Here is a 24,138-nt window from a genome sequence, read left to right on the forward strand (position 1 = left end):
TACTGTATGTTAGAATGATACTTGGCCTCCATCCTGTATGTTGTCATTTAACTTTAGACACCATAACTATAGATTGGTATTATCAGCAGCTGTACGTATAACTAGATAGAGCTTATGCATAAAACCACTGTTTACTGGACTAGGGAGAAGACTAGTGGTTAGGAAATTAGCTTTTACCCATAAGTTCTCAACATAGTGTCACTACATTTGATACTATGTTGATTTAAAACTCCTTTTACAGAAGTAAAAGTAGTCACTTTCAAGGATAGAAAGTGCGATTCATTGTGTGGGGAAGTCTTGTTTAATATCCTCACTAAATGCTTCAGTTGGAAGTCACTGATCTATATACCGTAGTTATAAGGAACCTTAATCTGTGAGGACTGCACAATGGAAAACTGAAGAAATTGTTACTCACTGTACATCCTATAGACAGATTTAACATACTGTATATATGACAGACTCATTCTCAGGCCATCTTGCTCCTTTTGGCTGTCTTCTTGGTCACTGCAGGTTTCGGCGTCTGGCTCTTACGGCCTTTGGATTTGGTCTTGACCACTTTGACCTGGCGAGGGGCGTTGAGGTGAGCTGGCTTAGCCTTGGTGGACTTGGGGGTCTTGGAGATTTTTGTAGGGGCGAGGGTGGGGGATGAGGCAAGGTTTTCACCCCCTGGGCAGGACTTGAAGACGTGGACGTCTTTGACCCTATGACCCCGCAGCTCAGGTGGATGAGCACAGGTGGCACGCACCTTCAGGTTGACCTTCTCTATCCATCTTAGAGAGAGACAAAGTGTTTTTTTTGTAGCCTAGACACAATATATATTTTTGTAGCCCAAGTACTTTCATGTCTACATGTGAGGGTAGAAGGCTGTGTAAGGAGGAAAATAAATAGAGATGTTGGTGGAGGCAGAGACCAAGAACGTGTGTGTGTCTTACATGCGCAGGGGCAGCAGGGGGCAGTCACACAGCAGAGGGTTGTCAGCCAGGTTGATGACCTCCAGGCTGGTGAAACTGTTAAGGTCAGGCACCTCCTCCAACTGGTTCCCCTCCAGGTACAGACTCCTCAGACCTGGGCCCAACCCTGCCAGGGAGTCCTTAGACATCTGAAGGAGAAGTGAGGAAAAAAAGTGAGGAGGTGAAGGAGGGGGGAAGATCAGGAAGAACAAAGATTTCGGTCTTTTTCTTTCACCTCACCTTCTCCAGTCCCATGCCATCTAGATAGAGATCCTTCAGCACCCTAGCCAGTGGCTGGAAAGCTTGCGGCCCCACCCAGCGGATGGGATTCCCTGACAGACGGAGCTCGCCGAGAGTCAATGTCTTTCCCAGAGCATCCGTGGGGACCTCATTCAGCTTGTTCCCACCCAGATGCAGCGTGTCCAGGTCCGAGGCCTGGTCCAGGGCTTGGGGAGCCACACTGTTAATAGAGTTGGAAGTGAGGTAGAGGCCCCTCAGCCTCTCTGCCCCTATTAAGATGCCTGGCTCCAGCTTGGAGATGGAGTTGTGCTCCAGGTGCAGGGCCAGCAGGCCGGGCAGCAGCTTGAAGGCCCCCTTGGGGAAGGTGGTGAAGCGGTTCTTCTCCAGGTGGAGGTAGGTGAGCTGTGGCAGGCCCTTGAAGGCTGATGGGCTGAGGGAGGTGAGCTCGTTCTCAGACAGGTATAGGTAGACCAGCCCTTTCATCCCATTGAAGGCTCCATCCTCCATCTGCAGGTTACAGGTCTGACATTTAGTCTATGGCCATTTTCTCCAGGGTGACTAATATTATTTCATATGCATACATGCATTTACAATCATAACAAAAGGCATTCTGAATAATAAAGGTCAAAAGGGTGGTCGTTGATTCACCTCCACAATCTTGCAGCGTTGGAGATGGAGGGACACCACCTCAGCAACACCGGGAAAACTGTTGCCAGGAATGTAGTGGAAGTCGTTGCCACGGAGATCAAGGAGTCGAGTATCCGGTGAGAAGCCGCGAGGCACTTTTGTGTGGCCACGGTTCTCACAGGAAGAGTGGTGGGTATCACCCTTGGATGGGGGTGAGGGAGGGGGCAGAGAGAGACAGTATGAATCAGTGAGGCTCAGGGCCGAAGGGTGGAAATACAGGGGTTAAGGTTCGTAACCATCACGAAACAACACACACTAACAACTCACCTCGCAGGCACAATTGGCAGGACACTTGACTTTGTTGTCTGGCTCAGGAGTGGGGGGTGGGGTGACCCTGCTCTGCTCCTCGAACTCTGCCTTCAGCATGGCCTCCTGACTCTGGCAGCGCAGTTCAGAGGGGTGGATGGCCTCCAGACTCTCCCCAGAGAAGTGGGCGGGGCCCCCGCAGGCCCCCAGCAGCTTGACCTTGCCCCGCAGGGCCCACTCCCTCAGGGGACGCAGGTAGCAGTTACAGTAGATGGGGTTTCCTGCCAGGTTGAGACGCGCCAGCTTAGGGGAACCTGTCGGGTAGAATGACAGTTGATATGATATGATGTGATGGGAGATATGATGGGTTGTAAGGATAGGGATTGTGTTGTGAGAGTGTACAGGTCTCCCCCAGCTGCTTGGTCCCACCTGCAGAGAAGGGTTGCAGAACACGTAGCTGGTTGTGGCTGAGATCCAGGTGCACTAGGTTGGGGGATAGGGACACAGCTGTGTTAGCCAGGTCTTGAAGGGACATATGGTCCATGAAGAGGTGGGTGACCTTGGCCATTGACACTGTCTCCTCCCCCAGGTAGGTCATGGGGTTGGAGCCAAGGTCCAGACGAGTGACCTCCGGGAGTCTGGGTATATGGGAATTGGGGGACATGGTAGGAGAAATTGAAATAGAGACAGACAAGCCGACACAAATAAATGAGGAAGATGGTTAGACGGCCATGATTTAAAAAAACACAAGATGACTAATGATACAAATTATCTGCTGTCTCAGGCCTCTCCATCCGTGAGAGCAGAATCTCCACGTCCTCTAGTCATAAACTGGCCAAATACGTGGTCAAACTCATCTCATACCTGGTCATGGTCTCAGTGGGGAAGAACTGCAGCTCATTGTGGTCTAAGCTGAGACGTGTTAGAGTGAAGAGGCCAGCAAACGCCTCTGTGGCAAGGTAGTTAAGGGAGTTGTGAGTGAGACGCAGCCACTTGATGTTCTGCAGGCCTTGGAAGGCCATGTTGGGGATGTAGACCAGCTGGTTGTATGTGAGGGAGAGCAAGTTAAGGAATCCCAGCTGAGAAAAGGCTCCTGGCTGGATCTCCTCCACACGGTTACGGTCGATCAGGAGCTGCTTCAGAGAAGAAAGGCCATCGAAGGACTCCTGGAAAGGAAAGGAGACAGATGGTATTTATCAATAGAGCTGCAATGAGCAAAGAAATCAAAAGATTAGAGAAAGCAAATGTTTTCAAAGCAACCTTGAAATAAAAACTAAAGAACCCCTTCCATTACCTGCCTAAATGAAAATCTCTCTTGCTATTTGACCTAGAAGCAACTTTTCACTGTATAAAGGATAGCCTTGTATTTTAAATAGGCTCTGGCCTGAAAGCATGTCTGTCTCTGACTTACCTGGTACAGTATCTCAATGTTGTTGTTTGCAAGGTTGAGGAAGACAAGGCGGCCCAGGCTGCGGAAAGCGCCTTCCTTCACGGTGCGGATGTTACAGCGCTGCAGCGTGAGGTGCGTCAGGTAGGGGGTGTGCTTGAACGCCCCTGTGGGCAGCGTCTGAATGTCATTTCCTCTCAGGTCAAGCTTCACTGTGATCTGGTGGTGATGGGAACGATCACCAAAGTCCAAGTCATGAATTCAACAGAGACAGAAAAGATGGCTGAATTCAAAAGGTTGGTCTATTGAGTTTCAGTTTGGGCGACATTGCTTGGCAACTGCAGCATGTGTACCAGATTGTATTACATTAATTTGTTATATGATGGTGGTTATGCGTCATGCTATACCTCATCTATTGTGGGAGGCACTTCGGTCAGATTCTTGTTGACACAGGACACAGTGAGTTGAATCTGGTCGCAAAGACACTGTTTTGGGCACTTGCCCAGGTGCACCCCTGGAATGTCTGACAGGAGCAGTACCAGTAAGGCCCACCAGGCGGAGGGACAGCCCATGGAATACATCTGCTGAAATAACAGGTCAGGAACACAGCAGCAATCCAACGTTCATCCGTTTATAAATCAGCATACTGTTTCAGATGGATCTTTTAGTCCTAATCTGGCCTCAATTTGATTAATCGGATTTCAAGAGGTCTATTTTCGAATTGGGTTCGTTTTTGCCAATCGTTGGTGCAAGTCATCGGTGGTATACGTCCATTCCAGGTGTTCTGTCGATTTATCCTACCTTATTGGATTTTCCATACTATATGGATGACCCCCCCCCCCCCTCCCACACACACACACACACACACACACAGTGCTCAGATATGGGAAATCATACATCTAGCTAGTTCTCAGGAGCTGTGTCATCACTTAATTTTGCACTATTGGTCGGAGTTTTAAATGTGTTGTGCCTATATTTAGTTGATATTATAATAATAGACGAAGGTTGGGGAATTAAGACTAACCAAACAGCTCTAGCTTACCGAATAGCATGCATCAAAAGCTGAGATGATTAATTCCTTTTAGGTAGGACTAAACCATAGCCCATAAAATCTTTACAAATTCTTGAACACACAGTATGAAAAGGTCTCACACTATATCATTACAGTTTTCGTTTTAAATTCCTGTGGATCTTAATAAGAGCTTTAATAGGAGCATTATTCATGTGAAATTACGAATTCACAACAGAAACAATGTGAGGAGAGATTTCCCTCGGTAAAATATACCTGAGCCCACGGATGTGAAAATGAATCCGTAGAACAAATCCTTTTTAGACCGACTAGGTCTGTGCGCAACTGACGCTGAAATTGAGTTTTAACACATTATCACAAAGTTGCCCCCTTTCCAAGTGTCCAGGTCGCCGTGAAGAGAGAGAAAGAGGGAGAGAGATGAAGTAAGAGAGGGGGTAGAAATGAGAGACGGCGGAATTTCCTAGGGCAAAGCCTGTGTGTGTGTCAGTGTCTCCCAAGGGATCAACAGTTTAGACCGCAGTTGAGCTGGCGCGCCGGTTGCGCACAAAGACGCGCAGTGTTTTCGTGCCCGGCACCGAATCACTACTGCAGAGTGTCTTCTGTAAATACACCGCAGTATGGTGAACACATTTTTTCACAGAAGCTCTTCACGGTTACCTGGGGATTCGAACAGGGCATATATCCTATTTATTCTATAAATCGAGGGGTTGCTTTTGGAAACGCTGTGTGTAAAATAATCTGACATATGATCAACTCCATCTCTCTCACTTGCTTTTATCATTTTTAACCGTATACTTTACAGTGGTGATCACCACGTTTGCAGCTAACAAAGATAGGATACTCACTTTCGCTCGGAGTCCGTGACCCGTTATTCTGCCTCCTTCTTTTGTACAGCCGTTGATTCTCTCACGGTTTCTGGTCTACCTCTCCCGCTCTTCCCCCGGCTGACCCTCATCCAAAACAAACTTTACTTATCCCTCCATTCACTCAGAACCCCATCTTTCGACACGATTCTGGTGAGTTTCTAAAGTGCGCCTGAGTTTGCCTGAGCCTGTTGAGGCTTAAGAAAACAATAACCTACATCCCGCGGCTTGTAAAACCAGACAGGCGCTTGTTCAACGAACATGATTAATAAATACAACCTGCATGACAAATATTACTCACGCTACCAAACACGATTCGAACTCAAAGTCTTTAAGTAAATAAGAATCGCCAAACAACTTGGAAAAACATTTTTATTCCACACGTTACTACTTCAAATACAACCAGAGAAATATCCATATATGCCTCATATACATTCAGTATGTTATATGCTACAACTGGTCAATGTTAAATCAAAATTCAGTTTTACAACAACAGAAATTATTTCTAAATGCCACTTATTTCCCCATGTTCATTTACATCACAGTATAGTATCCTGAGCTCAATTGTTGCAGCTGTGTACAGTGCCCTGCACACACATGGTGCTATGCTGTAGAGGTCTGTGTCTATAGGGGGAAATGCTCATGCATGCAGCCCATTCCTTCTCACAGTTTAATGCACAAATGATTTGACCTGGTTAAACCCAGCTGGGTAGCCAAGAATATTACTCAAGTATATATATGGCCGGCAAAGGCAGACTCCCATAATAACCTAGTGCTAAAGGTTAGACAACAACAACAATGAAATAACAGTGATGTGTGTAGACAAATTAATAAGCACAACTATTTAAAAATTATTTTCATTTCTTCACATTGTAAATGTTTCCCTTTTTTTAAACTATATTTGTGGATGTGGTTTTAAAGTTCTCTTTCTTATAAAAATAGAAGTAGCAAAAGCAAGTACAAAAATAAAATCAACAATATGAAGACCGTAAGTCAATGAGCTATCTTCAAGTCTGAAGGCTTTACAGAAAACCCAGGTAGACAGAGGGTAAAGTTTAGTCCTCATCTTTAGTTCAGTGTAGAGTCTACATACAAGGCAGTAGACAGAATAGGCATCAATCAGTGCAGCGTGTGCGTGTTTAAGAGGCTGGAGCAGAGTGCTGTCCTGTGGGTGGGTACGGAGCAGGTCTCAGCACTGTGGAGTGCTCCTCCTTTCCAGAGTGGATTTGAGGCTCTCGGTGGCATTGCTGCATGACTTCAAGACTTTACCACACCTGCAGGGTTCCCACAGATTAGGCAGCTGTCATAATCAAAGGCTCAGCGACAATACTGCAATTTCAGCACAGCAATGTCTATGAGGCCATCACTATACATCATTATGACATCTAGATAACAGTTCTACAGTTGGAACAAAATTCAAATTATCTTTCTTCTGGTATTGTGACATCATCAAAGGTGTCTAGACAGGCCATGATGCAATTAACAAAAGTAGAATATTGAAAGGGTCTTATGACATCACAATGGTGTCTAGACAGTCCTGAGTCTGGATGCATACCTGGACACAAAGGTGAGCAGCAGGGAGGCGTGGTCTTGAGGGAAATAGTCCTGTTGGACAGCATGCTCCAGAGCCAGCAAGTGACCTGGGAACACTTGCACCTTCTTTGCCTTGCCCTCACCCTGACCACAGAAAGACAGTGAAAAACGGAGTTGTCATATCAGGCTGGCATAAAGGTCTGCTTTACCTCAGTCTAATCTCATACATAAAATGTCAATTTAAAGTTTTTACCTATTTTAACCCAATTATTATTATTTCTTTTTTATGGATTGAGAAAAGCCTTCAAAATAAAGGATATTGAAATGGACACCACAACCCTAACTCAACCAATACACAAACAAGGGGTTTTGTGATGTATGATGTAAAACCATTGTCCTACAGTGCTGTAACAGGTATAATAGCTGCGTACTGGAATAAACCTAGAGCTGTTCAGGATGGAAAATATTTTAAGGGATGTTTCCTGCAGCATACACATTAACTTTAGAAACTGTCTGTATTCGGGACATTAATGGTACCTTGAGAAGTCCCATCATGACCAGGAGAGTGGACAGGAAGCTGTAGGTCTGAAGAGAGGAGCCAGAAAAGGCGTTTTTCAACAGGGCGTCTAAAGGACAAGAACACTATTAAATGCTTGATGCTTGTGTGAAGTACAAGTGGAGAGAGACAGGATGTGACAAAAGGACACGGTGGGCCTCCATATATTTGGTATTCTCACCGATGGTTTCCAGAACAGCTCTCTTGACCTCCGTTTCCTCGTTGTAAACAAAGGAGACTTTCAAAAAGATATTTGCTGCCTTGTCCGGGTCTGACACATCCACCTGGCAAAAAAACACACAGCGATTTACTCCCGCTACGTTCTCACCTGGTGTGGATAGTGGTGGTGGGGTTGTCCTGGGTCACCAGGGGGCTTACCTGCTGCTCCAGCAGCTCTGCCCTCTTCTCCCCCAGGCTGAGGAGGCTCTCAGCTGAGGGGGAGCTAAGAAAGGACTGCACCTCCAGCATGGTCTGAAATGATGCAGCAGAGTTGGGTTAAGAAGATAAAGTCAGCGATGACAATATTTTACTCTTCATGGTGGGTAGAACATAGGTGACAGGACAAGAGGACGGTGAAACTGCTATGGTATATAGCACTGGGTTGTGATTGGGGCGTCTTGGTACAGGGAATCTGAATGAGGCAGACTTGCCGTGTTCTGTGGCTTGATAGGGCTGCTTTCTTCACTTGACACTCCATTCTCTTTTGTTTTTTTGCTATCATCTTCCTCCTCTTCTCCATCTCCCTCCTCCTCTTCTTCTCCATCCTCATCTTCGTCCTCATCTTCATCATCAGGCTCTCCCTCATCATCACTACAGAGAAAGCACATTCCAAGACTTAGTCCAAGACTGAATCTCAAACTAATGTGAACAGGTGTACACACAGCCTCTCACACACCTGAGTGATGCCAGCAGGTCTGCTTTGTCCATGTTCTCCAGGGTCTCCTTCAGGGCCTCACAGCCCTCCTCCCCCAGACAGTTACCTGAGACAGCAAACAAACACAAAACACCAGTTACCCGAGTGAACATGCAACAACATACAATAATCCACAACAGTAGCAGTACATCACGAGAAGATTTGTGGTCAGTAGGTGAAGTCGTTTGATATGTTTTGGACATAGTTAAAATAGTGTAGACTAGAGTAAGCACCATTCAGGTCCAGTTTCACCATGTGAGGTTTGTCCTTTACAGCCTGGGCCACCACCAGGGCAGCTGCCTCTGTGATCTCCCCAAAGGACAGGTTCAGCTCCTGGAGGTGGGTAAGAACACTCACGTGGATACATCCATGTGTACTCGATAGGAAGACACTGTATGCATAACCAATGACTTCACATGTGCACTGGAAACCTTAGCCGACACACACAAATGCTGACCTGGAGTGTTTTCAGGCCCTCTCGGAGCACAGCGGAGATGGCGATGGCTCCCTCAGAGCGGACCAGACAGTCCCCAAAGTTGATCACTTGAACCTTCTGCAGGTGTCTCAGGGCCTGGAGGGGAGGTGGGGGGGAGATGAGGGAGAGGGTGGGAGGTGAAGAGGACGTCCCATCTAAACCAAAACACAGTGCTGATTAGGATGCTGAGTGAGCGAGTATACCTGTGCCATGGCCAGTGCTCCTCTCTTGGTGAAGGTGTTGTCGTTTAGGTTCAGCACACGGAGTTCAGGGTTGTGCTGCATGGCCGTTGCCAAAGCTGTCACCCCCGGGTGGTTGATGCCATTCTGGGGCATGTGCACCTCCTCCAGGCTGCCCATCAACTGGACAGAGAGGTAGAAAGAAGAGGATGGGCAAGAAGGCAAGATAAGGAAGATGGATAGAGAAGGAATGTAAAAAGAGTAGCATTTAATACCACAATGGATTTAACTGTGAGATCTTTCTAAGTGAGATCTTTGACAAGATAGGTAGAGATAAAGCAACATGTGTGAATGTGTGTGTACCTGAAAGGCCTGGGCTAGGGCTGTGGCTCCCTCATTCTCCAGTCTGTTCCTGCCTGCGATAAAGACCTTGAGTCTTAATGAGGTACCAAGGGCAGAAGACTGCCTAATGCATTCTGTTAACGCTGCAGCCAGGATCTGTCAACAACAATTAAAACATTATATTATAACACATTAACTACAAAGACACAGGACTATGTTCACCTTTGGCCGCTATACCCTCAAGTAGGATGAGAATCATTCATCATCAATCTTGTCATACTGTAAAATATTGAAGAAGGGTAGTAAAACTGATGTCATGAACATACACTGTTGGAGTTCAATTTTCCAAACACAGAGCCTAGTCTACAACCAGGGACGGACTGGGGCGAAAAAATTGCCCGGAAGTTATACTGTCAGACCGGCCCACTCAGTAAACGGTGCGCGGCCCACTCAATACACGGCGCGTTGTCCACTCAATGCATCGCACGTATCCACCAGTCATTGGCTTACTTGGAAAAATACCCATACACTTAGCATTATTTTGGATGATTACAAAGAAATTACATCATATATGTTTAATTTCTTATGTTAAACTTCCAAAGTCTGTAAGAACACATTTCAGAAGACACCTCAGAAATGTTTTGAAAAATGTAAATAATAAGAGTTCGAGTGTAAATACAGATTGCGGGGAGCAGTATAAAGCTCAGTCAGTGATTCTAGAGTACAAAAGGTCTAGAGCAATGTATACGTATTCAAGCTGTATCGTAAAATAATATGAGATGCTGACAATGTCAGAGTGCCGGTTGGTAATGGAAGGGGGCTGCTATTTTGGACCATCCCAACCCCGTCGGCCCACCGGGGATTCTCCCGGTATCCCCGATGGCCAGTCCGCCCCTGTACAACTGAAACCACTTCAAGGAGAATATGTCTACATCTATGTAGTTTAGGAATACGTCTAATCAGTGTAGAGTCTGCAAAAATCCACCCATACACAGTTTGCGACTCTCGGCCACCTCACCTTGCCTCCTCCGATACCGATGCCACAGTTGTTAAGGCGGAGCTTCTGTAGTGAGTGGCAAGAGGGACTCTGGAGCAGCGCCTCAATGCCTTTCACTCCGTCTGGACCAAAGGCATTATCACTCAGGTCCAGTTCTGTGAGTCTGGCCCCCGCTGTTATGATAGCACTGCCGAGGCATCTCTAAGTGTGGAGTGTAGGGCCAGAGATAGACAGCAATCAGTACACAGAACATTAAGTTAACGTGACGTCATTATTATTGGTAACTCTGTTCCGGCCCTGACCTCCTTAAATAAATGATTTATAACCAGTTCAGTTATTCACCAATGCTGTGGGGATTTCAGATCGGAGTCGCCCTGTGAACATGTCGCTCCAATGGCATCTCTGAAAGAAGGAAAACACAAAGCTTGAATTAATACAATTATTATAACATAATAATGATCCAAATGAAAGTTTGTATCACTTAAATTACAACCTCTATTAACCAACACTGACAACCGTTTAAAACAGTACTTGTGGTATTAATGACTAAATGTAAATGTACCTGAAGCTGGTCTTTTCCTTCCAAGGCCTTGGCGATGGCTTGAGCTGCCTCCACTCCCACCGTGTTCCCCTCCAATCGTAGTGCTCTCAAGCCATGGTATTGTTTTATCTCAACCACCAGATCTTTCACTGCATACACAGAAACACTGACATAATGAGTAAGATACCCCATTGACTGACAGTTTAAATTAAGCTACACGGTGTGTGGTCGTCAGAGGTGTGCATGATACATGGGCTGTGATGTTACTTAATAAATAAAACGATGTGGAACGGTCAAATATGGTTAGTGTTTTACCAGACTCTGCGTTGTCCAGCTTGAGTCCCCGGCCCTTGTAGCTCAACTCTCCATCACCAACATGTGTCTTGGACAGCGCTTCAGCAAGCTGCGCTATCTCCTCAGAGGCCATCTCTAGACAGTACATGAGAAAAGAATGAGGTAACAATTAATTAACAACCAGCTACCAATTCATTACCTTGCCACCTGTTTTATTTATGTCCAATAAAACAATAAGAAGTAACAGCTAACGTGAGCTACACAAGTGAAAGCCACCAGTTTGGCTAGTTTCAAACGTTCGCACGAATATTGTAATTACCCATCATGTAACTACATGGTAAATACATGTTAATATGTAAATTTGAAAAAGCCTTACTTTTATTTTACAGTATGTGAGGCAGGTGGCTACAAGTACTTTCGTATTCGTCACAACGCTGACTCCCACGCCGCGCGCTTGTTTCTACAATCTGTGACGTTTTCTTCTTCTGCGGTTTCAATCAGGCACCCTCAGGGATTTGTGCCGCCGTCTGTTGGGATGGAGTTGTATAAAAAACGTACTTTTCTATTTTCAACCCTACTTAGTAACCCTACTTTATAGATAACTAAAATGTTGTGGCTGACCGTGTTCAGATGTATGCGCTTGGACCAATGCAATGGTCACATCAAGGAACAAAAGTTCAATTTAAACTAATAGAAGTCGATTTGTACAAACCTCACAGAAGTATATTGTATTGCAAGTGCACCACAACAGCCCTGCGACCAAAAACAACAACAGCACATCCTCACACTCCCACTCTACTTTGTTGGCTCTTTAGGACCCACTAGCGTCCAAGCGCGGAAACAACTACAGTATAAACTTGAAGCTGTGACAGCCTTGACAGAGCAGCTAGATTTTTATCAGTTGTAAAAAATAAACTTTCACATGTCCTGTCCAAATACTGAAACATATCGCAGGATACTATGTGTCTGGTCGATTAATATTTGACAGTTCCCTGGACAACTTGCTAGCCATCTACCCTTGATGCAAAGCCGTAAAACAATCTCTGAGAACAGTGTGAGTATCGTAAGCTTGCTACTAGCTGAGTAGCTAGCTCCTGTATATGTTTTAATCTACTTTCATACAAACCTGCAAACAGTAGCGGCTATAAAATAATCTATGTATTTCGGCTTGTATGTTTATGTAAGCAGTTTAATGTTGACAGCAATGTTTTTACGGGTCGCACATCGTTCTTTTTTGCTTGCACTGCTAGCCAACGCGCTTGTCCACTCGGAGTAGCTAGATTGCGAGATTGGGTTACTATCGTTTGGGTTAGCCAGCTACCAGTTGTACATCATCATCTTCATTGCATTTCGAGGGGCTTGAATGAAGTTCAATTGCTAGCATTTGCTGTTCTTATAATATTGATATTTGCATTGGATCTGTCAGCCTTGTATGTGTGGCTCGTGTGTGAGCTAGCTAGCTAGCGTTTCATCCCAACGAGCAACAGTTAGCAAGCCAGCTACGTGGGTCGGCCAGTTTTGCGGTGTGTTTGGTTTTCTTCTTCCCGGAGAATGAATACGCGAGCGCGAGGGCATGTTATGATGACAGGCCTTGGACGAAGAAAGTTGTCAAAAGCTATTGTCTTGTGTGTCTGTACAACAAATTGTCACATTTATAACATTTAGACACATTACATTCACACCGATATTTCTACTTTATTGCATGATAAATGTATAGTTTAAGTTTACTAGTAGTCTTCTAACAAGTCATTGTATTTTCACCCTAAGGCCATGGATTCAGAACGACAGAAACGAAGGGAGGAGATCCACAAAGCTATGAGCTTTATTCAGTAAGGATGTATTCTCAAAATGCATGGTTTTTTAAAGTTACGTAATGTTTTGGTAACAACAAACATGTTCTCTGCCTTCACTCACAGACACATTCTAAACCTCTCACTCTTGATTACAGGTCCTCCTTACCATTCCCGGAGCCTGAGGGTTATGAGGTATTATAGAGGAGATGTCTGTTGTACATGTGAACTCATGAATTATAATGCACCTACTGTACATCACAAACTTTATAAGTTCTACAATATCAATTGTGTCCTACATTTACCCTGTAGGGCCTATGTGCAATCCAGTTATTTTCACATTAATCTTACTTTTATCTTGCTCCCATATCTCTCATCTCATAGTCTGATTTTCATTCTTCTCTCTCTCAGGCATTTATGACCCAGTTGGTGTGTAACTTGCTGGACGAGGGCAACATGGTGTTCCGGGATGGGGAGTGGAGGCAGGCGGCCCAGCACTACAGTGAGGGGGTCAACGTGGCGCGCTATGCCCAGGCTGAGGCACTGGTCATCCCCCCTAAGCTGCTGGAGAGCCTTTATGTCAATAAGGCTGCTGCACACTATCATATTGTGAGAGGCTCTTTCATAGGTGTTCACTTTCACATGGACTTGGCTTCATTCAATTAGGACATTCTAATACTAATACTAATTGTAACTCTGTAAATGTATTGAAGTTATAAAACTTTTTTTTTTTTTTTTTGTGCCCTTTCCTGCTAAAGTATTTCAACCAGACATAGATAAGCACTTTCACTAATGCAGTCTAAATCTAATTTAGGAAATCTGTTCAGCTTTAACACCCTGTCTTCTTGATCTCCCCACGTCCTGCTTCCTTATCTTACCCCCCTCTCGTCTTCCTCCTCCACCCGCTTCTCACAGGGGGAGTATGAGCGGGGCGTGCAGGACTGCGACAGCGCACTGTGTGTGTCTGAGGGCAGTCGTAGAGTCCTCTACAGAAAGGCTCTCTGTCTGAGGGAGCTGGGAAAGTTCAGGGAAGCCTATGAGTGTGGAACAGGGTGCCTGCTCACCGCCCCGCAAGTAGGATTTCTCATCATGAATCAATCATAACCATGAACACCAGCTGTGGCTCCATCCACTGCTTGTATTTGTATTCAGTTTCTATGCGTCTCTACAGGACAGGCAGGTGAGTGAGCTGGCCCAGGACCTGGCCAATAAGCTGGGTTTGAAGGTCCGCAAAGCCTATATCAGTGCTCAGGTGAGACACAGTTACTGGACCTCCTGCATTTCTCCTGCCAACCACCCTGTGTTGCATTCTTTGCAAAAAATATGCCGTGTGAATGAAAGTTTGAGCTGTAATTGGTTGACCGTCCCCGTGGTAGACTTATAAAATTGAAATTAAGTATACCTTAGTGACTACGTATGATGGTGGAGGAGGAGTGTATTTGTATGGTGTCCTTCAGAACTGTCTCCTTTTGTTCTCTTTGCAGGTGGAATCCACATCACCAGGAGGGGAGGGCCATGGAGACAACTCTCCCCCCACAGGAGAGGTGAGAGTCATGCTCAACAGCACTGTTGGCTGATGCCACTCGATTGAAGTATTAACTAGCTAATTGAAATTTAATTGAAATTTAATTGAAATTGTAGCTGTGCCTTCACTTAATGCCACAATATAGTAATTGATTGTGATGAGCGTGTGTGTGGAGCAGTTTAAAATGACCTTCACTGTGTCTGTTTTAATCCTTTTAGACATCCTCCAACGGTTTAGAGTCTTTAGACATTGGACCAGGTATGGCAACGTACATAATATTACATATTTAAACATAATCCCATTTGAAGTGTCACTTTACACTCGTAATCTGTTACCCATCCTCTCTTACATTGACAACACTTCCTTTCTCCCCATCTCAGCTGACCTGTCCAGTGCCCAGTGTATCCCTGCCCCTTTGGCCACGCCCATCCCCGTCAGCGATGACCCCGCCACCCCGGTGGTGACCCCATGTGCTGACCTGTCGGAGAGCCCCAGCAGCCAGGGACAGGCACCCATGCCCTACTCCGTGCCTGTCTCAGAGCACATGGACACCATGGAGGGATGCAGCGTCATGAACGACCAGCTGGACAGCCTCCTGGACTGCATCCCCAAGAAAGTCAGTGAGGTCAGAGTGGGGTGGAGGGAAAGAGGAGGGGTGGAGGGAGCAGGAAAGGCAGTAAGGGAGCGATGGATAGAATGGCAGTCAAGGGTTTGGGGGGGGTCAGTAGGGATAGAAAAGGGAAAGAATGGGCAAGAATAGAGGCGTTCCATATGTGTTTTGGTAGCTGGGCATATATGTGCATACATGTGTTAATATTATCTATCCCCTCCCTCCCTTCCTCCACAGAGTCCTGTCCAGGGCGCCATCCCCACCAACCTCCCCAACACAGCGGTGGGGCTGCGCTCCCCATACGCCTCCAACCTCCCGGCCCCTTCACCCCAGCTACCACCTGCCTACTTCAGCTCCTCCGTCAGCCAAATGTCTCCCCTGGAACCCTACCCTCCGCTGGGTCAGAGAGAACAGCGAGAACAGAGCTCCAGCCAGGTGCTGGATGTCCTGGGCAGCTTCTCCCAGGGAGCAGTGGCTGGGGTTGGGGAGGCTGAGGGGAAGGCAGGGGTTGGAGGGCTGGACTCCCTCTCAGAGTACACCCTTCCTGGTAAGTTACTGGATTGGTGCGATCAGAGCCATGCATAGAGTTTCAGTTTTCCATTGGTTCATGTCTCAATAAACCAATTATTTCTTCTAAATTTGGCTTCTGCAATTTCCTTGAGAAGGTTGTTTTTAGGCAGCATTTGATTTCTGGAGATTCTGGCATAGTATCATAGATAGAGCTTAAGTAAAAAGGTATCAGTTTACCAGTCCTCGGCCTCAGTTTTTGACCTTTTGTCCTTAGTGTATATGTGTGTGACTTTTGGGTATTTCTGTCTCCAGGGGGAAGAATCTCGCATAGCTTCATTCCAGGGATACGCAACCACAACTCCTCTCACACAGTAAGCAGTTTTACACATGAACACACACACGTATACGTACACACACACATGCACACTCACTCACATGACACAACAGTAGGCCATTTTAAAGAATACACTATGCACCCAGACAAACAATAAATTCCTGATGCAGGACAGTACACTGTATATATGTCAGTATGGATTGTTGGATTGTCCAATAATTAGTTATCATAGCAATATCTTAATAACAGATCCCCACGTCATGTGTTCTGCCTGGATAACCCAATCCTAATGTCTGTGTGTGTGGTTCTGTCTCTGCGTCAGAACGGTCCTGCGGGCACCAACCTGTCCCTGCTCTCCAGAAACCCCCTGGCCGCCACACACGACTTCCGCCAGGCCTGCCATGCCTGCTACAGCCGCATAGGTCAGTCCTGGCTCACAGCCCTGCTTACTGTCCTACCGATCTGTGGCCTGAGCCCTCCTCTTTCAGGTTGAAGTGGTGCAAAGGACGTATTTTGTGGAATTTCATTATGCTGTTGAGTTATGTCAGTCAAATTGGCATTATTTCTGATCACAGAATAGTACTATCAATGGTACTTCAAGTAACTGCTGTTCTATTGAGATCCCATCCCATTAATATAAGTCAGTTTCTATGATATGACATGTCGTAGCTGGGCCTCCCCTCTCCAGGTCCGCGGGTCATGGACTACCAGTACCAGCCAGAGGCGGCCCACCGCTGTAAGAGAGACGTTCTGCTCTGTCGCCTCAAGAACACGGACGACCCCACCTGGAAGAGGGTCCGACCCAGGCCGGCACGGAACAACTTCCTGGGAGCGTTCGTGCTCTGCAAAGGTATGTGGTACAGTATGTGTGTGGGTGTGTTTATATGTGTGGTCGTTTGTGTTACAGAAAATGAGCCTGGCTGCTGTTGTAGGTTAAGTCCCACCTGATAGTAGCCAGCCATGTGCATGTAACTGAATGCATTTGAAACAAAGAGCCTTTGCGTACATGGGAGTATGTGACTGTTCCCTCCGTCCTCCACAGAGGTGCAGGAGCGCCAGGAGTGCCAGTACGGGGAGAACTGCACGTTTGCGTACTGCCAGGAGGAGATCGACGTGTGGACCCAGGAGAGAAAGGGAGCCCTGAGCAGGGAGCTGCTGTTCGACCCCCTGGGCAGCACGGAGAGGCGGGCCCTCAGCGTCACGCGGCTGCTGCAGCTGCACATGGGCATGTTCATGTTCCTCTGTGAGGTAGGGGCTCCAAACACACACTCACACTTTCTCATATTGGCAATTTTGTGTGACCCAGTCATATGTATGGATGCCACCCACAGGTGAGTGCCGGTGTCTCCTCCCTCCTCACCCTCCCTCCTCTCTCTCCAGGAATGTTTTGACAGTAAGCCTCGCATCATCAGCAAACGCAGCAAGGAGAACCTGGCTGTGTGCTCCAACCTCACCGCCAGACACCCATTCGACGACAACAAGTAAGCACACCGCTTGATGCATGTTCTTCTGCTTGATGCGTGTTCTTCTGCTCGATGTTTCTGTATTCCGAAACCGTCCTCTTGTCTGTCTGGCAGTGCCATTTGTTGTATCTCATCTTTATAAGGTCTTAGTGGTAAACGTAATTGTCAGATCTAATCTCCATCAGACTGCTGCTCCTCTTCAGGCGTCTAGCCTGCCGACCTTCATTCTTCTTCTGTCCTCTCGCTCTCTCTCTCTCGCTCTCTCTCCTGTCAATTGTTCTGTCTTCCCTCCTTCCAGGTGCCTGGTGCACGTGGTGAGGTCTGCCAATGTGCGCTACAGTAAGGTGCGGCCCCTGCACCCGCTGTGCCAGTTTGACGTGTGCCGTCACGAGGTGCGTTACGGCTGCCAGAGGGAGGACAGCTGCTCCTTCGCCCACTCTGTCATCGAGCTCAAGTGCTGGGTGCTGCAGCAGGACACAGGTCATTCAAACACCACACACACACACACACACCTTTCTTTATGACAGACTCAGGGTCCAGACACACAGACTTTGTACAAGGGAACATCACGATGATGATGGAATGATTAATAGAATGTGTATCATCCTCCATGTCTACCTGTGCCTCAGGTATCACTCATGAGGAGATGGTGCAGGAGTCCAAGAGGCACTGGCACAGGCTGGAGCAGAACGCCCAGAGGCAGAAGGTGAGTCTGGCCTGGGGCGCCGCAGGGGGCAGGTGGATGGGACCATCTCTGGAAAGATTGTTTTATTACAAATAACGTTTGGAAACAACAAAACGGCGTTATTGTTGTTGTATGTGAACACATTTTTCTTGTTCTGTCTCTGTCTGCCTCTCTTCCCCCCTCAGCCTATACACATCCCACACCAAAGCAGTGGTTGTAGTGGTGGAGGAATCGGGGGAGGTGGAGAGGGTATGGGAGGAGGTGGTGTTAGCTCAGGGGGATGCCTTGCTGGAGGAGGAGGAAGAGGCAGGGGTCTGAACCTGAAGATGAAGTTTGTGTGCGGTCAGTGCTGGAGAGACGGTCAGGTCAATGAGCCAGACAAAGCACTCAAGTACTGCACTGCCAAGGCCCGACACAGGTGAGGCTGCATCAACCACACAGCTGATACAGGATGACTCTGCACTCAGAGGCCATGGTATGACTCATTTGTCTGTCCCCCATACCCTCCCTATTCTCTCCTCTCTCTTTACCCTGGTCTTCTGTCCCTCCCTCTCTCTGTCCCTAGCTGGACTAAGGAGCGGAGGGTGCTGTTAGTCAAGTCGTTTGAGAAGAAGAAGTGGGTGGTAGTACGACCTCTGCCTTTTTCCCGAACCTACCCACAGCAATATGATGTGAGTGCTCCTCTAGCCCTGTTTTCATTCTACCCACAACAATGCCATGCCTCTCTCTCTCTCTCTCTCTCTCTCTCTCTCTCAACTCCCTCTTTCCTTGAACTGACTTTTTGACGCCCTTCGGTCCAGATGTGTGTGCACGTGATGAAGCAAAAGAAGTGCCACTATATCGGGAACTGCTCGTTCGCCCACAGCCAGGAGGAGAGAGACGTCTGGACGTACATGAAGAACAACAGCTGTAAGAACACCTGTCATGTCTCTGCACTTTTTGGATCCATCATCACACTGACCCTCCTCCCTCTTTTGTCCTCTCTTTTATCGCTCCCTCTCTCTTTCCTACCTCCCCCTCTATTCTCCACCCTCTTTGTTAATTCACAGTGAGGGACATGCAGCAAATGTACGACATGTGGCTCACGATGACCAATCAAAACAGGCGCACCGATGGATCGCTCATGACCCCGCCCCCAGAGGAGAAACAAGTCTCCATGACAACAGATTACTCAGAGTCCATGGTAAGGGGAGTGGCTGGTGTGTATGTGTGTGTGTACACATATGGACACCTGTAACTGTGTGTGTGTTTGTGTTTTTCAGGGTGGGAGGCGGTTGTCAGAAGGGGGAGAACTGTAATGGTGGTGGTGTTGGCCTTGTAAGGTAGAAGGACAGCGGAGACACTACGCTACCACAACACACTAGCCCCTGCCAGCCTGCTATCAGTCTGGGCACACACACGCACACACCTCTGGGACAGTGTCTCCCTTCCCCAAGCACCTGATGAAGCAATGCCAAACAGGCTCACGCACACACACACACACATACATACACACATACACACAAACAGACCCATGACTAGATGAGATGTAAGGAATAGCCATCCTTGATTTCAGTGTGAACCTCAGTGTATTTTCCAACATATGGCAGGTGTTTTAAACTTGACACAGAAGCCCTTCCCCCTACAGTAGGTATCCACTGAAAGTACATGAACCACCAGGCAAAGAGTATAACTTTCCAGAAGCCCTTATTCCATAGATTATCGCTTTATAAACGGGTCCTTCTTATTTCAAGGGGGCTACATTCTACAACCAAATCCGACCCCCCTTCCCTTCTGGGAATGTAGAGAGAGGGAGGAGAGACAAAGAGTGAATTCTTGGACAAATGTTTTGTTCAACATTTGGCCATGGGAGTGGTATTTGGCTCTATATGTCTGCCATATTGGCAGAGGACTATGAATGTAAAGCCTAACCAGGCCTTTGATGAGTAAGTCAAACACAATACAGTTGTGGAATGTATTTGATAAAATGTAATGATAAAAAATCCCTCCCCCCCTTTACAGATGGAGTCTGTGGGACAAGGGACACATAAAAAGCCCTACCTAGCCTGCAATCAGCACAGACATGTGCTACCCACATCAGATCCATTCATTATGTTATGCACTGAGTGGTCATTAGAACGAAGTAGCTACTGTTGGCATTGGAGGGTCACAGGACTAAGGTATTGCAGGTTTCTGTATATCTACAGCCAGTGTTTGAAGTATGACTTGCTGGAACAATGACAAACAAGAAATAAGGGTAAAACCTTTGGCCAAAAAACTAATGTTTTGCGCCTAAATAATGAACATATTAACGTATGGGAAATTGACACCTCATTGTTGCAACTCTTCACATTGACTTCTGGAAACGCCTGCACCTGTACCAGAGGAAAGGCCTGGTTGTGTGTAGCTGACCCTAGTTGATTATGATCTCTTGAAGAAAAAAAATGACCGATAAATAAAATCAAGGAATTAAATCCAGTCTGTAAAAAGAAATACAAACTACAAATCATCAAATTTGATGACAGCTGTTACAGGTGGAAAAAGACAGTAAAGCATTTGTCATTTTTATCAGTTCAACTGAGGCCGCTATATAAAGAGAAAATGCCCTTCAAATGTATACCTGTGCTGGTCCCTGAGGGAACACCATGTGCTGTGTGAATACCTTTGGGCATTCACCAAATGAAGTACTTGTCACCCGTTCAATCTAGTGTCAGAATTTGAGAGGATTTGCATAATTACGATTTCTGAATCATGCTTTGAAATCAATAGGGAACACTGATGGGGTAGTATTAGAGGAGGAAGTGATAAGCATCATATGATGTGCCTAATATACAAGCACACACACTCACACACAAACTCATTCACTTGATGAACAAGGCATGGCTTGTCTAGCCAGGGCTTGTCATGGCAAGCACCTGCAGTAGACATGGGATGTCTGTATTCATGAACGTTATACACACATTATATATATATATACATATTTACAGATATTGGTATACTACTAATGATAATTGATAACTTAGCAGTTAAGCTTAATTAAATATAACCTGAACCTTGTATTGATTACATAGAACCTCTTGTTATTGAGCTATGCTATATGACATGTATCGCTGATCTAGATGACTATAGTAATTATTTTGCTTCTGTGAGGGCCATTCCAGGGGCACATGCTCTCTTTTTTTTTGGGGGGGGGGGGGGGTGGTTTAGAAGATTGCAGGAGATAATGCATCCCCCTGATCTGTATGAGTCGAGTCTTTTTAGTTAAGGCTAGAACAACAAACTCTACTTTTCCTATAAATGCTTTGGGGAAACCTTGGGAGCCTTACGTACCCTACTGAACACACCTGTTTTCTTCATTTGTAAACCAATCAAATACAATATGGGAGGAAATCATGTATGAATGCAAGGAACACCAGCTAAATAAACCCACCCAGACTGGTAACTGACAGAATAAATGTCCAATCAGAATAGTCATAGAGGGGTGAGTGGGAGGGACTAGCACTGGAATGGCCCAGGTATCTGCTTCATTGAGGGATTGTATAACTGCTACTACTATTATTATGATGAAGATGATGAAGATTAGGATTGCTATTATGAAAATGTCTATTCTACCATATGCTATTGATATACGTATATGTTAATTGCTATGTATAACTCTCTTTATATGTATCCATGTATGAAATATAATACTTTACAGTAAATGGGCATCTATGTATGCAGGCAGGCAGGCTCAAACAGGAAGACTGAGCACTTCAAATCAAAGCTGCTAACTCATTGTCTTTGTCTTAAAATCCCATAGGTTGTAAAACATAACTGTCCAAGTATAACCACCACTAGACTGTGGTAAATCAGTACAGTGGGGGATTATTAGAGTACATTTGTGTTACAGGTTGTAATACCAGCTTTCCGCAAGGCCAATCAGTTTTATAAAAGAATGTTTGATTCATGTGCATAGCTGCACCTGAGTACATATTCTCTCCTCAGGGCTGAAATACCTGCAATGTTAATGTCAGTGATAACAGCTCACATTGTACCTGCGAAGACAGATCATGATCCAGAACATGCATAGACGCCTGTATACGTCAGTATAGCACCTTATTCAGTATACCTAATATAAGATGAAATATATATCCCTATTGTATAATCCTACTTTCTCTATATATGATACCAATACTGTATACCTATAATGACACTTAGACACTCTTATAAGGTATTTAGATAAGAGGAGTTGGCAGAAGGTGTTTGTAGTTTTCCCTGGTTGCTGTCTGAAGAGGTCAAAGGTCAGTGTCTGATGTAGTAGTTTGCATATGACGGGTGAGGACTACTCGTTCTCTGGACAAGTAGAAATACTGTGTCCAATTGAACAGTTCTAAGAACCGGTAATGTTGGTCCTAAACCGCATCCTATATTTTACCTTCTTTGCATTTTCTGAGAGGTTAAGATGGGTGTAAACAATGCATTAAGTTTATTCACCATTGGCTTGTTACAGAGTTGCCACCATATCGCTTCTACTTCCTCAGTCTACTCAAAACTTGGCAAGTGCAGAGGGAGTTGAGGCATATGGGTAGACTTCGGACTCGAGGTTGTTTCTGATAATGGAACCTTTGTCACTTCAACTGCATTATTTGCAACAGACATCTGTGAGAAAACAAGGTGGACATGGAGGTAGAGATAAGAAGAATTCAACTGGCAGCAGCTATTGTTTCGGAGACTCATGATTTTAGTGGAATATTGCACATCTAATTGTCCATACAATAGTTTCAGCCTTGTGGTTGGAAGAAGGCTTGACAGTCTCACTTTAAATCTAGTCCTAAACTTAATAAAACAGATGCCGGTAAACTCTGCTTACTCCTTGTTCATGTTGATGCCCTACACTAACACTGTGCCTCACCCTCCTAACGAACCACAGTGTATTTACATACAAACATGCATACAAAGACATGCGTACACAAACTGACACAGAATTCATACAAATACACAGTTTACTGTCATGGTTATTGATCAATACTGATTAATTAGCAGCTTGAAACCAGGGTTTTAAGAAGTGGAAAAAATAAGGCCTCTTTTTGTACTGTATTTTTACATTCTGTTGTTTTTCTGACTTTCCTTCTACTCTTCCTCCCTGGTTGGAAGTGAATTATGATCACAAGTGGACCAAATCTCTTGGAAGCGTTTAACAATAAACTGAGACAGTTTTCGAAATGTTTTGTTTAGTTATTTTGTTTATTTCACCCACAATTTTCTTCAAGAAAAGTTATATAATTATTCATGCGATGGTAGAGATGATCATTAATGATCAAATGGATCACGTTCCCTGTACTGTCCACCTTCCACTGTTTTGAAACTAATTTTGAGGACAGAAAAAAACTGTAGAAAATAAACAAATGAGAAACTTAACACATGTAAATCCGAGGCAAGTTGGCGAGTTTGAAAAAGACCGTATTACCTGCACCGTACGGCATTAAGACCAGAAGGTCAAATGAGTATTCCTTCTATCACATATAAAGGTGATTTTTCAGATGGTCATATAACTGCTAAGGTCTAAACCCATGCACTTTTAGGCTTCAAACGAGATCGTAATACGACCCAGATCACATCTAGACGAATGTATTTGGCAGCTTATTTGATTATCATTCATTTATCATTGATATATGACAGTATCGAAAGATAGGTTCGACACGTGCTGAAGATAGGGCCCGACTAGTTGAATGAGGCGCTGGCTTTCACGTGTCAGTGGATTGTGTTAACCCATGGTGCTCATAAATAGTATGCTATAGCTCGCCCATTCCAAAGTCATTGAAGAGGCACAAATAATAGAGCATAAGCATTATATTTTAAATACGAGTCTTGTCTGAAATATGATTTATTCAACATACTGTTATTTTTGTATACGTAGATTTAGCTCATTTTTTTGTACTAGGATACAATTTTCAGTTTATTTATGTGCTTCAACACAGATTCATTTTCTTAGGTAACTTGTCCGGCCCTCGCGGATTGGTCGTCTGTATT

The 24,138-nt window shown here is 45.4% G+C and overlaps 3 protein-coding genes across 6 annotated transcripts; 1 reads left to right on the forward strand and 2 right to left on the reverse strand.

The window, feature by feature from the left end:
• Nucleotides 1–34: 34 nt before the first annotated feature.
• On the reverse strand, nt 35–4,916 carry chadlb (chondroadherin-like b). Its single transcript, XM_084669406.1, has 10 exons — nt 4,796–4,916; nt 3,918–4,091; nt 3,535–3,729; nt 2,988–3,289; nt 2,553–2,761; nt 2,145–2,437; nt 1,839–2,018; nt 1,191–1,697; nt 933–1,099; nt 35–770 (listed from the first exon to the last, which is right to left on the reverse strand). The coding sequence occupies exons 2-10, from the start codon at nt 4,089–4,091 to the stop codon at nt 467–469; spliced, it is 2,331 nt and encodes a 776-aa protein (XP_084525532.1). The 5' UTR covers nt 4,796–4,916; the 3' UTR covers nt 35–466.
• An 845-nt stretch (nt 4,917–5,761) lies between these two features.
• On the reverse strand, nt 5,762–11,760 carry rangap1b (Ran GTPase activating protein 1b). 2 transcript variants are annotated; one of them, XM_084669407.1, is made up of 16 exons: nt 11,610–11,760; nt 11,255–11,368; nt 10,961–11,088; nt 10,741–10,800; nt 10,420–10,599; nt 9,423–9,557; nt 9,084–9,242; nt 8,863–8,976; nt 8,639–8,738; nt 8,388–8,472; nt 8,143–8,302; nt 7,871–7,963; nt 7,674–7,776; nt 7,474–7,562; nt 6,959–7,080; nt 5,762–6,677 (listed from the first exon to the last, which is right to left on the reverse strand). In XM_084669407.1, the coding sequence occupies exons 2-16, from the start codon at nt 11,364–11,366 to the stop codon at nt 6,593–6,595; spliced, it is 1,725 nt and encodes a 574-aa protein (XP_084525533.1). In that variant the 5' UTR covers nt 11,367–11,368; nt 11,610–11,760; the 3' UTR covers nt 5,762–6,592. The 2 variants fall into 2 exon arrangements, 1 of the variants encoding a protein (XP_084525533.1); XR_014729456.1 differs by having other exon boundaries at nt 6,661–6,677; nt 7,474–7,521.
• Nucleotides 11,732–23,331, forward strand: zc3h7bb (zinc finger CCCH-type containing 7Bb). 3 transcript variants are annotated; one of them, XM_084669404.1, is made up of 23 exons: nt 11,732–12,287; nt 13,001–13,062; nt 13,182–13,218; nt 13,435–13,632; nt 13,939–14,097; nt 14,195–14,275; nt 14,508–14,567; nt 14,767–14,806; nt 14,929–15,173; nt 15,396–15,705; nt 15,981–16,039; nt 16,325–16,424; nt 16,691–16,852; nt 17,045–17,250; nt 17,383–17,483; nt 17,764–17,945; nt 18,095–18,171; nt 18,336–18,568; nt 18,716–18,821; nt 18,951–19,059; nt 19,200–19,333; nt 19,413–19,472; nt 20,152–23,331. In XM_084669404.1, the coding sequence occupies exons 1-22, from the start codon at nt 12,255–12,257 to the stop codon at nt 19,446–19,448; spliced, it is 2,730 nt and encodes a 909-aa protein (XP_084525530.1). In that variant the 5' UTR covers nt 11,732–12,254; the 3' UTR covers nt 19,449–19,472; nt 20,152–23,331. The 3 variants fall into 3 exon arrangements, with proteins under 3 accessions (XP_084525530.1, XP_084525529.1, XP_084525531.1); XM_084669403.1 differs by having other exon boundaries at nt 11,737–12,287; nt 19,413–23,331; XM_084669405.1 differs by having other exon boundaries at nt 11,738–12,287; nt 14,929–15,164; nt 19,413–23,331.
• Nucleotides 23,332–24,138: the final 807 nt, after the last annotated feature.

The sequence above is a fragment of the Hypomesus nipponensis genome, chromosome 13 (genome assembly GCF_054491055.1).
Source record: "Hypomesus nipponensis isolate SF chromosome 13, ASM5449105v1, whole genome shotgun sequence".
Lineage (NCBI taxonomy): Eukaryota > Metazoa > Chordata > Actinopteri > Osmeriformes > Osmeridae > Hypomesus > Hypomesus nipponensis.